Here is a 17,491-nt window from a genome sequence, read left to right as displayed (position 1 = left end):
ATAAATGAATTTAAGCAGTTCAGTTTCAGTTATAAGCTGTTTTATGCTGTTAAATATTTTATGTTGCACGCTGCCGAGTGAAATTTCCTTTAAAGTATATAGGAAAAGATATTCTCGTTAATTATCAGATAAATTGCAGCAGAATTTTAAAGGTTACAGAAAGTTAATTATTCAACAGTTTTGCTTCAGAAACTTTATATTTTCTTAAACCACCTTGTACCCAGTTATTAAATGTTGCCTTCGGATTATATTTGTTGCCTTCGATTTAGTCAGTATGCTTGACAGTTGCCCCACGAGTTCCTTGGTACTCAAACTTGTGTGGAGCGAGTAATGCGGATCAGGTGAACTACGGTCCCCTGCATCCTGCTAGTTGCGGCTCGGACTGACTTCGTGTCACTGAGACCTGCGAGTATGTGTCACCCATGGTGATGCAAGGAATTGACGGATATAAGGATTTGACGGAAATAGGGGTACACCTAAATGATAGTTTTCAACTGTTTTCAAATATATAGTTATATACATGCGTCGATTTCAGAAATAAATAAAATAAGCTAGTTTGTATAACTGTTTTTACAGTGGGGTTAGTATGTTCATATGTTATTTTCTAAACTTTATTTTTGGGTCCACTCACCCTTTTTGTTGTTTTGCTCCCCCAGGCAGTAGACGTGCACAAGAATCCACCACCGGGCTACTTCCCATCTTCTGCGCCTTTCTTTGATGTAAGATTTTATTTTGTAAAAGGATTCACTCCTTTGTAAATTCTTAGTAGTCGCTCTGATGTTTTGCCCTAGATTGACACTTGAACTGTTGGAATGTATATATACGTATGCTGGCAGTTGGTTGTATATATATGTACTTGTTTGGCAGGTGAAAATATTTTGGTATTGAGCCAGTTACAAGGGAAACTCTGCCGATTTTTCGGTAGAAGTCAATCTTGTTATTTTATCATGTTTTGTGTAGATGGGCAAATAGGTCATTTGTGCCCGACATTCGCCAGGTGTCGAACACGCACAGGGCCTGGTTCGGATTCCAAAGCGGAATTTGGATCGGGTCCTGTCAAACAAGGTTCAACATTTTCCGATTTAAAAAAAACAAAAACAAAAACAAAAACAAGGTTTAACATTTAAACGAAGGCAAAACATTGCCCAAAGTTAGGTGTATTTTGAGAGAATCTAAGGGAGAGAGACTACCAAAAAAGAAGAAGGAATCAAGAAATGGATGGTGAAATCAACAACTTCATCAAGGTATGGATCCTAACCAACACCTCTTTATGTTATTGTTACTACATAGCAGCCAAAATCCCAAAGGACATCATCAGGCTTATCTCTCTCCTCCCCATCTTCTACATCTTCATCATCTTCCCCTTGAATCTCCACTCATTCCATCTCTGTGGGCCCACAACTTTCTTTCTGGTTTGGCTTGGCATCTTCAAGCTCCTCCTCTTCTCCTTTAACCTTGGCCCTTTATCCCCAACCCCACCAACACTTGTTCAATTCATCTCCATAGCTTGCCTTCCCATTAAAATCAAACAAAACCCACCTCAAAAATCTCCCAAAAACACAGATCAAAACCCTCTATCCCATCAAAATAACAAAAACCCATCTCACCAATCCACCCCAAAACCCAAGAAATCTGTGAACCCAATTGATCAAACCCTCACAAATGTGCCCAATAAGTCAATTTTGCTGGCCATAAAAGCCTTGCTTTTGGCTTTGGTCATTAGGACATATGAATATATACCACATTTACACCCATACATAATCTTGGCTATGTATTGCTGCCACATGTACCTTGGCATAGAACTTGTGCTGGCCTTGAGCGCCATCCCAGCTCGAGCCATACTTGGATTTGAGCTCGAGCCACAGTTCACCGAGCCCTACCTTTCCACTTCGCTTCAAGACTTTTGGGGCCGCAGGTGGAACCTCATGGTCACCAACATCCTACGCCCCGTCGTCTACGACCCTGTACGCTGTATATCTATGCGTATACTTGGGCCTCGGTGGTCCCTGTTCTTGGCTGTGATGTCCACTTTTGCAGTCTCAGGTTTAATGCACGAGGCGATATACTATTATCTTACATGTGTGTCTCCCACGTGGGAAGTGATGTGGTTCTTTGTCCTACACGGCGTTTGCATGGCGGTTGAGATAGAGGTGAAGAAGGCGGCGACTGACAGGTGGCGATTGCACCCAGTGGTTTCGATGCCGTTGACAATAGTGTTTTTGGCTGTGACGGGCAATTGGCTGTTCTTTCCTCAATTGCGGAGAAATGGTGTGGATTTGAAGGCTATAAATGAGTATGGGATTATGATAGATTTTGTCAAGGCTTATCTGCCCTAAGGCTCGTCAATGGGCTGGGCCGGGCTGGGTTTTTTTAAAAATTGAAAGCCCAAGCCCGCCTCATGAGCCGGGCTGGGCTAAGCTCAATGGGCCGGGCCTAAACGGGCCCTACTTCATTAAAAAAAAAATCATAAACTTAATCCTAAGGGCATTTTAGTTTAAATCTGAGATTAAACTCACTTAATTCTAATATTTTCACATCAAACCAAATTCATAAAACACCCAATAAAGTCACACAACTTATAATATTTTCCACAAAAATAATATAATCAAGTATTCTTTTTGAGGTTATTACATAATTAGATCGTAATACATTTTAAAAAATAATAAGTATCAAAAAAATATTTTTTTAAAGGATGGTATGAATAAATATGCAAATATTTGGTGATGTGTTCAAGAAAAGCATGATTATATGTAGTGGTACGATTATGTTTCGTGATATGATTATATTTGGTGATGTGATATGTTGTTCATCTTATTTATATATATATATAATTGTTGAATTAATAATTGACACAAATTAATGTGCTAATCATCCAATTATAAATTAGGAATGCGTAAAGAAAAGTAAATGAAATGAAACAAATTATATATGTGATTTAAGTGATATAATCCTAAACCTAAACTCTTATTTATACATAATTATATATGTATGCAGGCCTAACGGGCCGGGCTTTCTTGGGCTTAATCGGGTCGGGCCTATAAGCCGGACCGGGCTTCAGACACCCAAGCCTAAGCCTAGCCCAGTCCAAAGCGGGCCGGGCCATCTCAAAGCCCATAACGGGCTGGGCCGAGCTTTTTTCGATGGCCGGGTAGGCCCCCATTGACCCATGAGCCCGCGGGCCAAATGATGAGGCCTAATCTGCCCTTGCATATTATTGGTGCAAAAGATAGTTGATTGATACACACACTTCATATGTAGGTGCTCATTTTTATGCCAAAAGGATCCATTGCTCAATTTTATTTTTTTCCTCTTATTTGTGACATAACTATTAATTAACACAAAATTAGTTAACAATAAAAAAAATTATATAGATTAAAAATTACATCATATAAAAATTTAAAATTCTTAATACAAAACCTCGTATGTAGAGCTCTCCATTGCGAGAAAGATAGTTTTAGAAATATAGGGTTTGCATCCATCAATTTTGGAGCCTCATGCACACGTGATGCATATGAATTTCACTACAAATAAATCCTACATCCGCGAGGGCTGATGATAACCGTCCAATGAGCCTTACCTTCCTACTTCGCTACAAGATTTCTGGGGTCGGAGGTGGAACCTCATGGTAACAAATACACTTCGCCACACGGTACATAAGTCTGTGCGGTTGGCCATGGAGACCTTCTAGGGGCCCAAGTGGGGCCCGCTGCCAGCTGTTTTTGTTGCTTTTTAAGTATCCGGTTTGATGCACGAGCTCATATTTTTTTACATGACACGTGTGCCTCCCACATGGGAAGTGACATGGTATTTTGTTCTTCATGGGATGTGTTTGGTGGTGGAGTTTGGTGTGAAGAGAGCGTTAAGTGGTGGAAGGTGGCAGCTGCATTGGATTGTGTCAACGCTGTTGACCATCGGGTTTGTGGTGGTTACCGCGACTTGGCTGTTCTTTCCACCGTTAGTGAGGAACGGCGTGGACGCAAGAGCTATTGAAGAGTGCAAGGAATTGGTAGAATTTATGAAGGAAAAGTAAAAATGGGATGGTCTGCACTAAATTTAAGCGCTCTTGTTGCTTTAAATGTTTGTACTCATACTTTAAAATTGTTTGTTTTGAGGCTAAACTGATAATTTGTCCCCTGAAATTGTACATAACTTTCAATTTTTCTCATATATTTTTTTTTAAAGAAAAGTAAGGATATGAACTTTTTTCTTTTCCAATTTTCACCTGCCGTATAAATCCTAATAATTTCAATAACCTTATTTTTAAAAAATTAATTAATATTGCTATGTGAATTCTATTTTTATTATTTATCTTTCATCACATTTTTTTATGAGTAAAAGTTTTAGTCGCAGTGCTCATTGTCACCATTCTAATAACACTCGTGACAAGCATTTCATTGACTTTCAAAAGTATCTAAAGTACAATGGGCCCATCATATAGCCAATCAACTTCAATTTATACAGATATTTTATTAAGTATTTGATTGGTTGGTATATTTCTTACCTTTCATATATTTTATTAAGTATTCATACATTTTCTATTGGTATGTTTCTTACTTTTCGTATTCCAATGATTAATTAACAAGATATGCACCATAAAGATATTGATGTCCGGGCTTGATTGCAATTTCATTAGAATTCCAAAAACAATTCAATAAAAATATTGACTTTCACTGCAATTTCCTGTACAGTAAACATTTCAATAAACATATTGGCTTTGATTTAATCTTCATTACAATTTACAAATATTCAATAAACATATACGGTTTGACCCTTTGAATCTCCACCACCTCAATGCCCTCTATTGCCCAATTTGGTCTGTTTAACCCATGTTGTCCGCATCCAAACAAGCAATATCGCCACATCTAAAGAAGCCAAATCAAAGCCTAGCACACGAAAAATCACCTCATCAGATCACCACTGAAGCTAAAAGGGTCCAGTACTTGACTAGAGTGATGAACTATCAACAAATCTGCAATAATAGAAAACGAAGAGAACTTCTACACATTACATATATGGGTAAAAAAAATTGAGATCCAAAGGACCAAAACGAACCAGATAGTGCCCACAAACTTCCTTATCATCTTAAATAAGTTCCCCGCCTCCCTTCCTCCATCAAACTATGTGCTGGTCAATCATGTTGGCATGAATCAATTCAATTATTCTTTATTGTAATTGATTTTGTATATTTGTAATTATAGGAATATCGGATTGATCGGGATTGTATTTATTTTCTTTTTCCTTTCCTAGATAGGCTTCTATTTGTATCACTAAAAATACCTCATTATTGTGAGAATAATAGAATACACTGAATTATGCAGAACCCTCATTCTATTTAAGTTGGTATCACAGGAGTGATCCTAGGATCCTGCTCCCGCTGCAATCCTTGCTCTATATGACTTACCCTTTGCCATTACCATGTTGCCGTTCCCTGTTGCCTTCTCTTTGCCGCCGCTATACCGTGCTGCTGCTGTTGCCTTGCTGCTGCCATATCCTGCTGTTGTACCCTGCAACCCTATTTTTTTATACCCTTGCCGCAATTTGCTGCATTTTATTCAACCCTTGTCGTGCTCTATCTTACCCTAATTCACCTTTATGGTTCTCCTTGCTACTGATTCTAAAAATGATCATGGTTGGATTCTTGATTCAGGAGCTACTTATCATATGATGTTTGATGCATCTCTTCTTCACCATCATCATTCTCCTACTTGTTCTACTATTGCTAATGCTAATGGTGTGCATTCTCCAGTTACTAGTGCTGAAAGTGTTGATTTCACTCATTCTCTGACATTGGAACATTCTTTATTGGTTACTGCGCTCTCTCATAATTTGTTATTTATTTCGCAGATAATAAAATAATTAAATTGTTTAGTATTGATCTATCCTACTTTCTGTGTTCTTCAGGATTTCAGAAGTGGGGAGATTATTGGGCGTGGTACTAAGAGAGGGGGCTTATATTATGTGGATGATGTGTGTGCGGGCAAATCTCTATCTGTCAAGGGGTTCGAACCGTGCATTTGAGGATCAAATGTGGTTATGGCATCTTCGTTTGGGTCATGCTTCATTTGGCTATTTAGAGCACTTGTTTCCTTCTTTATTTTCGGGTTGTAAACTTTCGGATTTTAAGTGTGACACCTGCATTTTGGCCAAAAGTCATCGTGCAACTTATCCTGTTAGTTCTAATAAAAGATTTGTGCCTTTGTTTAGGGTCCTGCTCCAGTTACTACTACTTATAGCTTCCATTGGTTTGTTATTTTTGTAGATGATTGAACCCACATGACGTGGTTGCACTTGATGAAAAATAAGAGTGATATTTCTGAGTGCTTTCAGATTTTTCACAAGATGATTAAAACTTAGTTTTCTGCTACTTTAAAGGTGCTTCGTTACAATATTGGTGGTGAATATGCAAAGAAAGTCCTACAAAGTTATTTTCAGAAAAATGGAATTCTTCATGAGACTACTTGTCCCTGCACACATCAACATAATGATGTGGTTGAAAGGAAGAATAGACAACTTCTTGAAATTATTCGTGCCAGTCTTATGGTGCTCACATGCCACCATGGTTCTAGGAAGAAGTGATCACTTATGCAGTATACTTTCTTAATCGTGTTCCTACTAGTGTCCTCCAGTTTAAGATGCGCTTGGCTAAATTGGAGGTTTATGTTTCTATCCCCTCTCATCTCACTCTTCTACCTCATGTTTTTCGGTGTGTTGCTTTTGTGCACTTGCAAAAACACCAAAGCACAAAATTGGATCCTTGTGTTGTGAAGTGTGTTTTTATTGGTTATCACCCTCATCAGAATCTTGGTGCTTTTATACTCATACTAGGCGTTTTTATGTTACTATGGATGTTACATTTTCTAAGCATGAGATGTATTTTTTACACCCAGTATCCCCTTCTCCTCTTTTGGGGGAGAGTAATGTTGAAGAGTTGAAGTGGATGGAGATATTTCAGGATAACATTGAGGTTAATTGGCTAGCAATGCGTGATGTGGTAGCTAGCACAGAGCCCGCTTATACAACACCGATTAGTACCGCTTTTCCTGCAGCTGAACCAATCAATGTCACCCTTCCGGCAACTGAACCATTCATCATCGCCCTCTCTCTACTACTTCTTTGGTACCCAGTCTCAATTCTCGTTAGGCTGATGATTCTGAGGTAAGTATAGAACCTTTGATTAATAATTTAATACTAACAATGATTGTGAATCTTTTGATAATAGCGTGTATTAGTTTCCATCAAGGAGCAATCATGTGAAACTGCCAGATAGATATTCACCATAACCTGCAGAGAAGGTGAAGTGTCCTATTGCTAATTATATGTCTATTCATAGATTATCTAAAGCTTGTGAGGCATTTGTAAATCAAATGTCTATGGTGGTTATTCCTACTAAGGTGCAAGATGGATTATCTTATTTAAAATGGACTAGTGCTATGACAGAAAAGATGCAAGCTCTTGAGAAAAATCAAACACGGGAGTTAGTGCCGTTGCCACAAGGGAAGCAACCGGTTGGTTGTTAATAATTTTATACTATTAAACATAAACCTGATGGTTCTATTGACATGTATAATGATAGACTTGTGGCCAAAGGTTTTACTTACACTTATGGTATTGATTATCAAGAGACATTTGCACGAGTGGCTAAGATCAATACTATTCGGATCTTATTATCATTAGCTGCAAATTTTGACTAGCCATTGTAGCAGTATGATGTGAAAAATGCCTTCTTACATGGAGATTTATAGGAGGAAGTCTTCATGTCCTTGCTATCAGTTTAGAGTGCTCCTAGTAATGCAAATGTTGTGAGTAAATTGAAAAAGGCATTGTATTGAAGCAGTCTCCGAGAGATGGGTTTGGTAGATTTCTTCTTGCTATGAAAAAAATATGGTAATGAGCAGAGTAATGCTGATCATACTTTATTTCTTAAAAGACAGAGTAGTAAGTTAACAAATCTTATTATTTATGTGGATGATATGATTGTGACTTGTGATGATCTTGATGAAATTGACAAACTGAAGGGCTATTATTAGCTTCTGAGTTTGATATGAAGGATCTTGGTGGATTAAAATACTTTTTGGGCATTAAAGTGACTTGTTTTGCACAGGGAATTTTCTTGTCACAGAGAAAATATGTTCTTGATTTATTAAAGGATATGAGCCCATTGGTACTCCTATTGAACAAAATTATGGTTTGGGATATTACAAATACATTTCAAAGGTTACCAAATGGCTAGATCCAGATCCATCGTTGATGGAATCCGTGTTTTTAGGAGTGGACGAAGGGTTTGGTTTGATGTGTTGTGCTAGGAAAGAAGGGGTGGGTTCAAAACAGGGGCGAGGGAGGGGGGAGGTCTTGGAGGAGTAGGTGACTGCGCGGGTGTTGGGCTTGGGCTTGGGAGAAGAGAGACAAAGAGAGGTGGGGTGTCTTGAGAAGTTTTGTGGTGACAAATATGAGAGATTGTCCTTGAATTGCTTCAAATTAAAACCACAGAGACAAAATTGAAACCATAGAGACCAAAATCGTAAAAATGGCAAACTATAGGGACTAGAAGTGATTTTTTTGCCTCGTTTTAACAAGTTAGTTAGTTTCCCTTTTGGAATTGATACTTTAGATGTCATCTTCATATCTTTGATTATACTGTTGAAGTTTATCCTTAATTAAAAAAAAAGGTCATATACTCACGATGTTTGAAATTGATTCTAATCACACATACACCAGTTAGCGATGTATGAAACGGATTCTAGCCAAGTCATAGACACCGATTCTAATGAAGTGGATCTCAAGATCCCCTTTATTAGAACCATGGCATTTTCCCTTTTGCCCTCTCTAAGGTTTTTATTGATGACACAAATTAGAAAAGGAAATTGTGAGGATAGATTTCAAAAGGAAATCAGCAGACAAACAACTTAAAGTTGAATTGTTAGACATTTTGACACTATGATCATTATGTAGAGTACATATATAGATAAACCTTAATTAAAGGCAGGCTTATGATTGAGAGTTCATTAGACAACTCAACCAAATGACCTTTTATTGACATACAAAGATAGTAGTACTCTAAGGACCACACGTTATCTGATTCTTTGTTTCAGTCTCAGCAGTTCCAGGTCCTGGTCTTTCATAGTGGTCATGGTCTCGACCTTATCCTTTCCCTCCTCGACTGTAGGGGTCTCGCTCACGTCTGTGACCACCTTTTCCTCCACGGTTGTAGACACCACGTCCATAGGTACCTTGCCCTCCACGGTTGTAGACACCACGTCCATAGGCAACGCGCCCTCCATGTCCACTTCTCTCGTAGGCACCATTGATCAGTTTCCGTTCTGTAAGGAGCAAAACATACAATATTCAAAATTACTAAACATCCACATGTTCCTAATTATATATAATGTATTCCAGATTCGTAGTTTGGCCTAAAAAATGATGTTCCAAGTTCATAGCATGTTAATTATTGGCATGGTCCCTTGTGCAGATTGGAATGCGCCTAATTAAATTCATAAACCGGTAGAAAAAAGAGACAAATATATATGTTTAAGTTAAGAAAGAGAAAAACTCACGATTAATTTGAGTAGTAGTTTCAGCTAGCTCACGAGCTGAGGCCTCGGAGACGATGAGAATGAGAACAACACACACAAGGCCAAGAAGAAGAAAAGTCTTCGAGGATGCCATATTTTTCTCAACAACACAAGGTGCAGACAATGTGTCTTGCCTCTCCCTATTTATAGACCCTTTAAAAGAAGAAGAAGAAAAGTCTTCGAGGATGCCATATCAATTGATCACACTATGTGAAAAACAAGTGGTTGTCTTGTGATTTACGTTGGATTAGAAGATTTTTATTACTATCGTGTTCGGATGAAATATACTATCCTTCTCTTTCAATATCGCTTGTATAAAAAAAAAATTATTAGTGATGAAATAGTAAGAAAAAATAAACAAAAGGAAAATACTTTGAAGTACTTCCAAAACCTTTTAACAAACGGAAGATTAAACATTATAAATAATTAAATAAAGGTTCAAAACTTATATGAATTATTTTGTTTATATATTTAGAAGGAAAATGGCCATGGTTTCATGCGTCTGTCTATTTCCAATTTATTAATTATGGATCAAATTAAGGCAACATGCAAAATATCTGGGTTCAAAAAAGAAGTTTGAAAAGAAAGACAATGTCAAGCACTAAGTAAGGGTAAAATTATGTTTCAAGGACCTTGCAATTCTATAAGTCTCTACAATTATGGCATGTTTACTAATATGTAATTGGATTAGGAGGAATTGAATTGAGGAGTTGGATTGAGGAGAATTAGATTCCAGATTCCTATTGAAGTTGTTTACTAAACCATATGGATTGAGGAGAGTTAGTATCCGGAGTCTTATTCAAGTTGTTTACTAAACCATATGGAATTAGAGTAGGAGTGGTACTAATTACTAAAATTTCCTTGTTGTTGGATTAAAGTAGATGACAAATTTGAAAATTTGAAAATTGTGTGAGGATATAATGGGTACAAAAGATGAATTCCTAATGGGTTAGTTCTCCAAGAATTAGAATACCACCTCCCATTCAAGAACTGAATTCCTCTAAAATCAGGAATCAATTTCTAATTTTGTGTGGGGCCGACTTAATTTTCAATTTCTTGATGTGAAGTAAACGCAGGAATTCTCTATAAGTAGAATTCAATTCCTGATGAGAATTCCAATTTCTGATTAGTAAACACACCATTAGTGTTTTATTTACTAATTATCCAATCCCGTTTTGTTTATCTACTTTTACATACTATTATGGTGTTTATTTAATTATTATAATTAAATAATAGTAAAACTTATTGTTGTTGAGCCAACAATATTGACTCTTGCAGGTTCACAGACGTTGACGACGATTGTCGATTTTATCAATCTTGCAAGTCCACAGAAGTTGACGACCAAAAAGGACATGTAAGTCAAGCTAGATAGAAACAAACCCAACTGAAGTCGAAAGGGGATTATTTATTTTAAGTACAAGTCAAGATAAACTACGTGTGGCCTGGAGTAAGAGATATATACTACACAACATAGCATACGCCCTTTCCCTACGTTACCGACCCGGTCAAAGAAATGCCCCCATCACCGCAAAAATGGTTTTACTCTATGTGACTGCTCCCAAGAGAATCTCCAACTAGGGTTTATCATTAGGCCCGCGAACTCATGGGCCGATGAGGGCCCGCAAGGCCCATAAAAAAAAGCCCAGCCTAACCTGGCCTGTTGTTGAGTGGACCGAGTTTGGACTTGGATGTCTAAAGTCTGGCTCGGCCCATAAGCTAGGCCCGTTTGAGCCCAAGAAAGCCCGGCCCATGGGCTCGCATACATATAAATAAATAAATATATATATATATATAAAACCCAAGTTAAATGAAATATGGAGAAAATCATTATCTATTATCATTGTGAGAACTAAAAAAAATGAAGTATGGGATACAATATAATTTTATTAATATGGGGTTGTATAACTATATCTTTATATTTATGGGAAAAAAAGAGAACTATGAAGTTATGAACGAAGAAAAAAATAGAGACATAAACATATAGACAAATGTAAATAGGGAACTATGAAAAAAAGTGGAAACATAGAAACACACCAAAACATAGAAAATAATAATAAAGACTTGACAAAAAAATACATATTAAAAAAATACAAAACAAAGTAGGCCCATTTAGGCTCGGCCCGTTGGGCTTAACCTGGCCTGGTCCATGGGGTAGGCTTGGGCTTTGAATTTTTAAAAAAAAAACCCAGCCCAGCCCTGCAAGTTATTTTCTCTCTCCTATCTAAAGCCCGGCCCGGCTCGGCCCAAGCCCATTAAATTTAGGCTCGGCTAGCCCCACCCGGCCCATTGACGAGGCCTATCTCCAACTCAACAGGGTTTAATTAAATAATATTATTTTGTTATTCTCGGTCAATAGCGTCATGACATGCATGATAACACTTTCATATAGTATATCATTATTATTCGAAAATAGCATAACAGTGTTATCCTCGTTGCAACCAAATTTTTCTCATATCTAGTGACAGAGTATCATAACTAGTATTTTTGCTTGAATCTTACAATCCTAAAGAACCCTAGCTTTATTAAAATGTCTAAAAAGTGTTTGAATTTTTTTTCTCCTATTTAACCTTTTTTTGAGTTACTTTTAGGATTTGTGTAATTGTAATTTACTTTTATGAACGTTTTAATTTAAAAATTATAAAATTTTGGAAAAACAATTTCGTTTCATAAAGAAGCGTAAAACAACAAAGTACATATTGTTAAATTTCAGAGAGACGGACATGTGGCCTACCTAAGCAATACCGATATTGTCCCAACTTAACCACCTACAAAGCCCAATAGGTGTGAGATTTTATCACAAAGGGTTTCGGTGTTATTAGGAGTGGTCCCACCCAGGTGCAGCCGCGAACTAAAGATAATTCTGGAACTTTAATTTAGTCGTTTGGATCTAGTCTCACTTCTTTTGGTTTTTGGATGAGTTTGGTATCAACCTTGTCGGTGGTTTTAAAGCTCGATTGAAAACGAGGCTTGTTTGAATGAATATTTATTTTTCCTTTGGACTAAGTGAGTGTTGTTAAAATGTGATTCTGTTCGAAATTATTGATGGCCAGGGGCCTTTGTTGTAAACTATTGAATTATTTTTGAATGCATGCTGCTAATTGGGATATAAACTGTGATTTTAACAAGTTGAAATTTTGGGAAAAGTCAACTTTACAAGGGAGATTTTGCCGAAATTTCCCAGGAAGTCTCAGTTCTTAGTAAGGGGGCCCGGCATCAATAAGATGTCAGAAATAAGACAAGGTTCATTTCGGATTCCGAGAAAATTCGGAGCAAATCCTGTCATGTGATTAAAAAAAACCTCTTGCACGCATGGCTAGTTCTTCATTAGATGCATATGAGTTGGAATTGAAATCTAGCACAAGGATAATGAAGGACAAGATATTCAAAGTTTCAAACCAAATAACCAATGGTGAATGCATTCAAAATTCAAAGTACTGTGAGAGAAAGAAGCCACAGTGATGGGGATGCCACATTGGAAGGTTGACTGTCGGGCTAGTCGGAGCCTCAACCCAATATGTATTATTTATTTATTTATTTCATTTTTTAGTCTATTTTATTTATTTTAAAAATATTTTATATCACAAATGGTTCCTAAGGTTTGTCAAATTATCACCTTTGGTCATTTATATATATATATATATTTTGTTGACATTATTAGTCCCTTATGTTACACCTCATGCATCAATTTGGTCATGCCATCACGTTCCGTCAAATTTTCCGTAAGATTGTTGACATGGATGCCACATGGATTAAACAATATTTTAAATATTTTGGGTTTTATCACAAATGGTCCATGAGGTTTGCGAAATTATCACCTTTGGTCATTTATATTTTTTTTCCTGACATTATTGGTCCTTATGTTACACCTCACTCATCAATTTGATTCTAAGGTGAGAGTTCGTTAATTTTTTTTGGTTAAATTGCTGACATGACACATATGTGGTGCACCCATAGCCAATGAAAAAATGTCAAGTGGATCTAAATGAAGAAATTTAAATAATAAAAAAAAAGTTAAACATTTAAAAGATTTTTAAAAAGGGAGAAAAATTTCAAACACATACATTTTTTTAGGATTAACACCAAAGAACTCCCTGAAGGTTTAGTGTCATTCTCAATATAGGCTCTCAAGTTTCAATTTCATCAATTAACACCTTATGATTTTCAAATTTGACTAATTTAAACCTTCTGTTAAGTTGACCATTTAGTCACATGTTAATTGATGACGTGTCCATTATGGGCCACCCACTAATCAATCCAAAAAAAAAAAAAAGGCTTAAAAAAAACATCAGAGTTGCAGAGAAGATCATTGGCTTCCATCATCTTCAACTCCGATTTCGACCCCTTCAGGTGGAACTCCTGCTCCGGCCTCTTCGGGTCCGTCGTGAACCCGCCGACGATGGAGTCACGATCATCATAGGAGCGGGAAGAGCCAGGGAAGACGCCGACGATGTGCGATGAAGAAGAGGAAAAAAACATACAAAATGAATTTATCTGCAATTTAGCCTCTGGAATTGGTCTTGAGCAAAATCCCACATGTTGAATATTTGAGAATCTAGTATATGTTTCCAATTTTCTCTCATGTAAATCTTTGGGTCTACCTCTTCTTGCTTTTTATTGGATTCGAAGTGCTTCTTGGTGGGTTTTTTGGTATTTTGCTTACTGTGTTTTCTTTGTTTGATTCGGTGGAGCGAATGGATGGATTTAATGGAACTCTTTGGACATTGATGTTCATGGATGGCCATGAAACCTGTGAGGTGCTTAAGAAATCCATGGAGGTTAGAGAAACAGCGAAGCTATGCGTTCATATCACATCAATTTCCAAACTTTCTTTCAAATTTTCCAATTTCAAGTATGGAAAAGTTTTAAAGACCACAACTGGGTCTGTTGAGATTCCTGAAGCGCAGGCGATTATTGAGAGACTTTCCTTTGCACTGGAAAATGGCATCACTTATGTGTGTGTGGAGTCTGATTCAAAGAAGGTTATTGATAATTGTGAGGGAAAAATTGCCAGAGGGGACTGGGGTTTCTATCCTTCTCTATGTCGGATACAGGATTTGAAGTCCAAGTTTTCTGCTGTTCGTTGGACTTGGATCCCAAGAGAAGCCAATGCGGTTGCAGATGCTGCGTCGGCGATTGCTTTTGGGGGGATGGGTACAGAAGTTTGGGTCGATCGGCCCCATCCTCCTTTGTTCATGTTCTGTCTCGTGATGGGCTTCCTTGCCCACCGTAGGTTTTGGTTTGGTGATGAATTTCTTGACCGCTGACACCTGTTGCCATCTGCAATGTGTCTGGTCTTCTGTCCTAGTTTTTCTGTAATTCTGGGTCGGCATGTTTTTTTGGTTGCTCTTGGTTCTTGGTTTAGTGTAGGCTGTTGTGTCTTGGCTTATTTTGCTCTGCTCTGTTTCTCTCTTTGGCTGTTTGCCTTGGCTTCTGCCTAATGAAATATTCAGTTTCCAAAAAAGAAGACTAATTTCCACTTGGGTTTCTTTTACTTTTTCAATTTGATTAGTTACTACAATATAATAATAATAGCATAACAGCTGCAAGCAATTATATGCAGTCATAATTAAGATAACGGCCTGACATTCCCCCGCAAACTGGACACCGGATAGGTGACAAGTTTGGAAACAAGATGTTCAAAACGGTCAGCTGGTAACCCTTTTGTGAAGACATCTGCAAGCTGAAGTTGAGAAGGAACAAACTGAACTTCATGACTGCCAGAGGCGACCCGTTCACGGACAAAGTGATAATCAATAGCAATGTGTTTGGTACGAGCATGGAAGACAGGATTAGCGGCTAAGTATGTGGCAGACAGGTTGTCACAGTTAAGTAAAACCAGACGAGTAAGCGGACAACGAAGTTCAGTTAAGAGACCTTGAATCCACAAAGTATCTGCACAGGCATAAGCAAGAGCTCGATATTCGGCTTCGGCACTAGAACGGGAAACGGTGGGCTGCTTCTTGGCACTCCACGAAATGAGGTTGGGTCCCAAGAATACACAATACCCGGTTGTGGACCTACGAGTGTCAGGACAGCCAGCCCAATCTGCATCGGAATAGGCGACTAAGAAGGAACAGTCAGAAGACCTGCGAACAGGAAGGCCAACTCCAACGGTGCCTTTGAGATAACGTAAAATCCGTTTGACAGCTTCAAAATGAACATCACTGGGTGATCCCATAAATTGAGAGACATGTTGAACAGCGTATGAGATATCAGGACGAGTCATGGTGAGATATTGTAAGGCGCCAACCATCTGTCGATAAGGGGTAGGATCCGCAAGGACAGTACCATGGGTCCGAGAAAGAGTACCTTTGGAAGTCATGGGTGTAGAAACAGGTTTGCAGTCCAAGAGATTGCTACGTTTGAGAAGATCAACAGTGTACTTGTTTTGAGTAAGATGGATGAAAGTAGGGTGATAATGGACCTCCACACCAAGAAAATAATGCAAACGCCCTAAATCTTTTATGTCAAACTCAGCACCCAATTTGCGGAGAAAGGCAAGGAGATGAGAAGAATTACTGCCAGTGAGAATGATGTCATCTACATAGAGCAACAAGATCATAACAGAACAGTGATCATGATAAACGAACATAGAAGTGTCAGCCTGACTTTGAGTAAAGCCAACACTCAGGAGGAAAGAACTAAACCGCTGAAACCATGCCCGGGGAGCCTGCTTAAGACCGTAAATGGCCTTATGAAGTTTACACACATGACTGGGCCGGTCAGGGTCAGCAAAGCCAGGTGGTTGCCGCATATAAACATCTTCGGATAGAGAGCCGTGCAAGAACGCGTTTTTGACATCGAGTTGCCGAAGAGGCCATCCAAAAGAAATAGCCAGACAGAGAACAGTGCGAACGGTTGTGGGCTTAACCACAGGACTGAATGTATCAAAATAGTCAATACCAGATTGTTGATGGAAGCCTTTGGCAACAAGGCGTGACTTATAACGTTCAATCGTGCCATCGGAGCGCCGTTTTATCCGGAAGACCCATTTGCAACCAACTGTATTGAGCGAAGGGATGACGGCACCAAAGACCAGGTGCCCTGCTGAAGGAGGGCATGGTACTCATCGAGCATGGCCTGTTTCCATTCGGGATAGCGAGAGGCTTGTGTGTAGCAGGTGGGTTCAACGTCTGTGGTGACCAAAGCAGAGAAAGCATGAGGAACGGGGTACCGAGTAGAAAAATTGGCATGATATTTGGGATTTGGCTTGACAATTCCAGACATGGATCGGGTGTGCACAGGACTGAGACGGGCACTTGGTGGTGGAGGAGCGATGACAGGTACATGAGAAGGAACAAGAGGAGACAACGACAAAGTTGGTGGAGAAGAGGCGGATACGGCTGGCTGTGAAGGAAGAGAAAGGCAGTCAGGTGGTGTTTGAGAACTTGGGTCCGATAATGGGGATGAGACGGCTGTTGGTGGAGAAGAGGTGGGGACAACAGTAGGCTGGAGAAGAGAACGGCAGTCTGGTGGTGTTGGAGAATATGGGGCTGATGATGGGGGCAAGACGGCTGAGTGGGGAGAAGAGATTTCAGCTGGTTGTGGAGAGCTAGGGTGAACGTGAAAAGATTGAGAGGAAGTTGACCCAGATGTGGTGTTAGAGAACTGGGCTGTGTCTTGAGAATTGACAGCAGGAATGGGCCGAGCTGGTGGACTAGGAAGAAGGCCCACGGGGACCACAGCAAGGTCTGAGAGCTGAACAGGCTTAGAAACAGCAGCATAATAGAGTTGATCTTCATGAAAAATGACATGGCGAGAAACATAGAGCCGACCTGTAGGAGGATGGAGACAGCGGTAACCATGATGGCGATCACTGTAGCCAACAAAAACACACTGAAGAGAACGAGGTTGTAATTTGTTAGTTACATAATCTCCAAGATATGTGTAACAAATACATCCAAAAACACGAAGGAACGCGT

At 38.8% G+C, this 17,491-nt stretch overlaps 2 protein-coding genes across 2 annotated transcripts; one reads left to right on the top strand and one right to left on the bottom strand.

Annotated features, from left to right (window-relative positions):
• Positions 998-2,336, top strand: LOC18781086 (probable long-chain-alcohol O-fatty-acyltransferase 5). Its single transcript, XM_007213075.2, has one exon. It carries the CDS (start codon positions 1,215-1,217, stop codon positions 2,334-2,336), a length of 1,122 nt encoding a protein of 373 aa, XP_007213137.1. The 5' UTR covers positions 998-1,214.
• Positions 8,849-9,706, bottom strand: LOC109948843 (glycine-rich protein HC1-like). Its single transcript, XM_020562573.1, has 2 exons — positions 9,552-9,706; positions 8,849-9,317 (listed from the first exon to the last, which is right to left on the bottom strand). The coding sequence occupies exons 1-2, from the start codon at positions 9,661-9,663 to the stop codon at positions 9,139-9,141; spliced, it is 291 nt and encodes a 96-aa protein (XP_020418162.1). The 5' UTR covers positions 9,664-9,706; the 3' UTR covers positions 8,849-9,138.

Source organism: Prunus persica, chromosome G4 (genome assembly GCF_000346465.2).
Source record: "Prunus persica cultivar Lovell chromosome G4, Prunus_persica_NCBIv2, whole genome shotgun sequence".
Classification (NCBI taxonomy): domain Eukaryota; kingdom Viridiplantae; phylum Streptophyta; class Magnoliopsida; order Rosales; family Rosaceae; genus Prunus; species Prunus persica.
This window is presented reverse-complemented; position numbering and strand designations above follow the sequence as displayed.